The sequence below is a fragment of the Pollicipes pollicipes genome, unplaced genomic scaffold, assembly GCF_011947565.3.
Source record: "Pollicipes pollicipes isolate AB1234 unplaced genomic scaffold, Ppol_2.1 Scaffold_4881;HRSCAF=5763_pilon_pilon_pilon, whole genome shotgun sequence".
Lineage (NCBI taxonomy): Eukaryota > Metazoa > Arthropoda > Thecostraca > Pollicipedomorpha > Pollicipedidae > Pollicipes > Pollicipes pollicipes.
Window position 1 is genome coordinate 40,083,833 of NW_023596576.1, and position 4,658 is coordinate 40,088,490.

Consider the following 4,658-nt stretch of genomic DNA (forward strand, 5'->3'; position numbering starts at 1 on the left):
TCTGGTGCGAAAGGGGACCCGCCGCTGAGTCGAGAGTCGCGTCGGCCATGAACATCCGAACGTGGTCTCGTCCGTGTGCTGATAAACTCGACGTTGGTGCCATAAAACTCAAAGTATCGCTAGGGAAGGAGTGTTAATTAATCTATGAAAACCTTGATGAGTCTGAAATATATAAACAAGACTTATATTTCTAATCAGGAGCAAGAATAGACTAGTAAGTAGCCAAAAGAGGCGTTCAGGACGCCAAACGTCAGCTTCCATTTCTCAGCAGGCATAGTTTTGCGCGTTGTTAATCGCTGGAAAATGTAATGGGTATATTTCCCCTTCCGTAGAAGCGCACATACGTGTCTGCAAACATAGTAGCTTATTTTGACCGTATTCTTACAACTGTGATGTCCGAGTGCGCAGCTGCTTCTGTAGATTCAGGACGTGTGTATGACATTCAAGAAACACACTCCATACATCATACCTTAAAAATGTATTCTCTATTACGAAACTGAAAATCGCAACTATGGATAGTTCATATCAATGAGATCACCTTGAGATCATTATGCATCAGCGGAACAATACTTGGACGCAACCAGGACTTGGCCTCCGAGTCCGTATCATACAGCGGCCTCGACGACCTGCGGTAAACACTGCACGTCGCGCGCACCGAGCGGCTACTCTAACGCTGACCTACACAAGGTACGTCTGGCCCGCGTGCTGCTCGCCGGGCGGGGCCGCGCCCCGCCGCACCGAGTAGAACACCCAGCTGGCGGGCAGGTAGCCGGGCGCCTCGCGGCCGTCCACTGAGGGCGACTCTGCCGCGGAGTACGCCGAGGTCGGCGTCGGCTGGCCGGCGGTCGGTCGGTCGAACCACACGAGCGGCCCGCCCGGGCGCGCCGCCCGCGCCAGCGAGGTGGCCGCACCGCGGCCCCCGGCGCCGGCCGCCGCCGCCAGCTCGTCGCTGTTCTGGTAGGTGTGCAGCGTGGCGTGGCGCGCGCCGGAGGGGCTGGCCGCCGGGCCGGTGTGGCCGCCCTGGAAATCTATGGTGTAGTACACGCGCGAGCTGTCGTGCGTCTCCACGAAGAGGCCGGGCACGTCGCTAGCAACGGGCGTTTTGACGCCGACGAGCGAGCTCTTCTCAGCCGAGCCGGTCCGCTCGGCCGGCCCGCAGAGATCGGACGCGCTGCTGGAGCGGGACAGTCGGCCGGCGCCGGCGGCGGCGCGACGCGGCAGCCGGCACCGGCGCCACCAGGGCGGCGCCGCCGGAGCGCCGGCGCGCGGCCGCGGCAGCCGGAAGCGCAGCGTCCGCCAGAACCGCTTCTGGCCGCAGCGCACCACCGGGTGTGCCCGCAGCAGCAGCGCCATCTCGGGGTCGGTTTCGGCGTCCGGCAGCCGGCCGTCGCAGACGAGCACCAGCCGGCGGCGGCCGCTGACCGCCGCGTCCGTGTGCGCCGACTTGAAGTCAAAGTGACACCACTCGTTGTCGAGGAAGTTTTGCGTGACGATCAGCAGCACGCGCCGGCTGGCGGCGGCCGCGCGCCGGATGGCGTCCGGCTGCGGCGGCACGTCGCGGTGCAGCACACAGCAGCGGAAGGCCGGGTGGCCCGTCTCCAGCTCGGCCACCAGCCTGCCGGCCAGCTGCGCGTCCTTGGAGCCGTAGCTGACGAACACGTCGAACAGGCTGCCCTCGCCGTCGTCGGCTTCGCCCAGCCGCACGTTTAGCTCGGTGAAGAGGAACAGCCGGATCTGGCGGCGAAACGCGAACGCCGCCACCGTCAGGGCCACCAACACGCTGGCGGACAGCACGACGAACAGCGACAGCGACACGTACACGTCCGCGCGACTGGCGACGACTGCCGCCGGCGGGCGCCGGCAGTCGCGCTGACCGGCCGCGAGCAGCGACGCGCCGGCGCCGCTGGCCAGCGCCTCTCCGCACGCCACGCGGCTGGCGTCGGCCACACGCTTCACGTTGGCCAGCAGCCAGCGACGGAGCCGGCGCAGAGGCTCGCAGCGGCAGCTCCAGCGGTTCTCGGCCAGCGTGAGCAGCGTGAGCCCCGGGTTGTGTGCGAACGGCCACTGCTCGAACTCGGAGAGCCGGTTGGCGTGCAGCGTGAGCTCGCGCAGAAGCAGCAGCGGCTCGAACACGCTGGCGTTCACCCAGGCGATGCGGTTGCGGTGGAGGTAGAGCCGCTGCAGGCTGGCCAGGTCCTCGAACTCGTAGCCGACGAGCGTGTGTATCCGGTTGTGCTGCAAGTGCAGCTCGTGCAGGCCCGAGAGGCCGTTGAATGTTTTATTGTCGACCGCGTCAATGTCGGAATTATTCAGGTACAGCCGCCTCATGTATTTCCGTCCGATGAGCACGTGGTTCCCGAGCGAGACGATCGCGTTCCCGTCGAGGAACACGTCCGTGGCGTCCATCGGCATCGGCTGCGGGATGCGCGAGTGGTTCTGGTGCGAGCAGTCCACCGTGTTGATGTTCCACAGTAGGTCGTGGAGGCACGAGCAGCCCTGCGGGCAGGCCATCTCGCAGTCGCACGCGTCGAACTCGCAGCACAGGCAGAGCGCGAAGCAGTGCGTCTCGTAGCGGCACAGGAACATGGACGGCGTCATGGCGGAGAGTGCCGTCCGCGCCCCGCGCCGCCCGTCAAGCACGTCGCAGAGGATGTCGTGCTGGTCAGCGATGAGCGTCGAGCCGGTTAGCAGCCACTCCATCGTGCAGTCACAGAGGACGTGGTTTCCGCCCAGCAGCAGGGTGCGGTTCTTCAGCGAGAAGTCGTTGAGGGAGCGAAGCCGGTTGGACCGCAGGTCGATGAGCGCCAGGCCGGTTCTGTTGACGAAAGCGTCGCTGGCGACGTAGGAGATGTTGTTGTGACTGGCGATCAGCTCCAGAAGCCGGCTCGGCACGGCGCCGGCCGTCAAGTTTCTTATTGCGTTATTTGTGAGATTCAGAACCTCCAGATCGATGATGTTTTCAACGTCGAATTGGTTATCAAGCTTCGAGATGTTGTTGAAGCCCAGGTCCAAAACCCGCAGCTGCCGGGGGATCATCGCCAAGTCAAAACGAGATATTTTGTTGTGCGACAAGTCGAGCCGGCGCAGCGTCTTCACCGCCATAAACAGTTCGCCGATCTCGGCCACCTGGTTCCGCGCGAGCCGCAGCATCGCGATCGCGCTCAGCTTTTGAAACGTGCCGACCGCCACGCTGGAGATGTTGTTGTCGCTGAGATCGAGCCAATGCACGCTCCACAGCGGCAGCAGGTCACTGGCGCCGATGTTGGTGATGCCGTTGCGCGAGAGGTCGAGCCGCCGTAGGCTGGCCAGGCCGGCGCCGCTCCCGGCGCGCCGTGACGTCACGTTCCGCAGCCGGTTGCCAGCCAGGTCCAGCTCCTCCAGGTACTGCAGCTGGTGGACGGCGCCGGGCACGACCGGCAGCCGGTTATCCGACAGGTTGAGGCTGCGCAGGGCCGGGCAGCCGGCCAGCGCCACCGCCGCCACCGACTCGAGCCGGTTGCGCGACAGCTGCAGGTGCGTGAGGCCGCGCATCGTCAGCGGCGGCAGGTGGCGCAGCCGGTTGGCCTTCAGGTCGAGCGTGCCCAGGTTGACGAGCGCCGCGAACTGCACGCCGCTGACGGCCGCGATGCGGTTGTGCGAGAGGTTGAGCGCCTGCAGGCTGAACAGGTCGCCGAGCTGCGGCGGCGCCGTCAGCGCGTTGTGCGACACGTCCAGTACGGTCAGCCGCAGCGGGCCGCGCACGGCCAGCCTGCCGTCGCCGCCGCGGCCCAGCGTGTTGCGCGACAGGTTGAGCAGCGTCAGGTGGCGCAGCTCGCGCAGCGCCGCCGCGGGCAGCCGCTCCAACGCGTTGCCCTGCAGCTCGAGGCTGCGCAGCTCGCCGTTGGCGGCGAATGCCTCCGCCGCCACGTGATGGAGGCCGCTCGACTCGACCGAGAGCGCGCGCAGGTGCGAGAGCGCGGCGAACGAGCGGGCGCCGATGGCACGGATCCGGTTGTGCCCGAGTCGCAGCGAGCGCAGCTGGCGCAGCCCGGCCAGGCAGTCTCCTGGCACGTCGCCCAGACGGTTGTGCGACAGGTCCAGGTGGTGCAGCTTGCTGGCGCAGCCGTCCAGCCCAACGTGGCAGACCGCCAGCGCGTTGTGCGCCAGACTGAGTCGGTGCAGGCTTGGCGCACCGCACAGCACGTCCGAACCCAGTTTTTGTATGCCGTTGTGGCTGAGCTCCAATTTACGTAAGTGGCGCAACTTGGCGAACGCGTGCGACGGAATTCGCAGCCGGCGCGCGCCCCAATCGGCGTTGCCGGTGCGGACGGTGAGCTCGCGCAGCGCGACCAGCGGCGCCAGCGCGGCCGGCGTCAGCTCGTCCAGCTTACAGTCGTCGAGCCGCAGCCGGCGCGCCTGCTCGAGGCCGGCGAACGTGGCGGCGCCCAGCCGGCTGCGGAAGAAGTGCCGCCCGCTGCAGCGCACCTCCACGGCGGACACGCGGCCAGCCAGCGGGTGCCCGTCGCCGCCGACGACCGTCGAGTCGGCGCCGATGAGCCGCCAGCGGCAGGTCACGGCCGCGGTCGTCTCGCTCCACTCGCAGTCGGTGGCATTGTCGGCCCGGCCGCCGGCCAGCACGCAGAGCGCCGCCGCCAGCAGCCGGCCGGCGGCGCCCAGTC

General features: G+C 66.7%; 1 protein-coding gene across 1 annotated transcript; it reads right to left on the minus strand.

Moving 5' to 3' along the window:
* Window positions 1-678: 678 nt before the first annotated feature.
* Window positions 679-4,437, minus strand: LOC119100371 (toll-like receptor 7; the record flags this gene model as incomplete). The annotated part of the gene is made up of 4 exons (XM_037223471.1): window positions 679-803; window positions 927-1,087; window positions 1,268-1,847; window positions 1,896-4,437. Coding segments are annotated over 4 exons (3,408 nt in total), but the record flags the coding sequence as incomplete, so codon positions are not given.
* Between the last annotated feature and the right edge of the window lie 221 nt (window positions 4,438-4,658).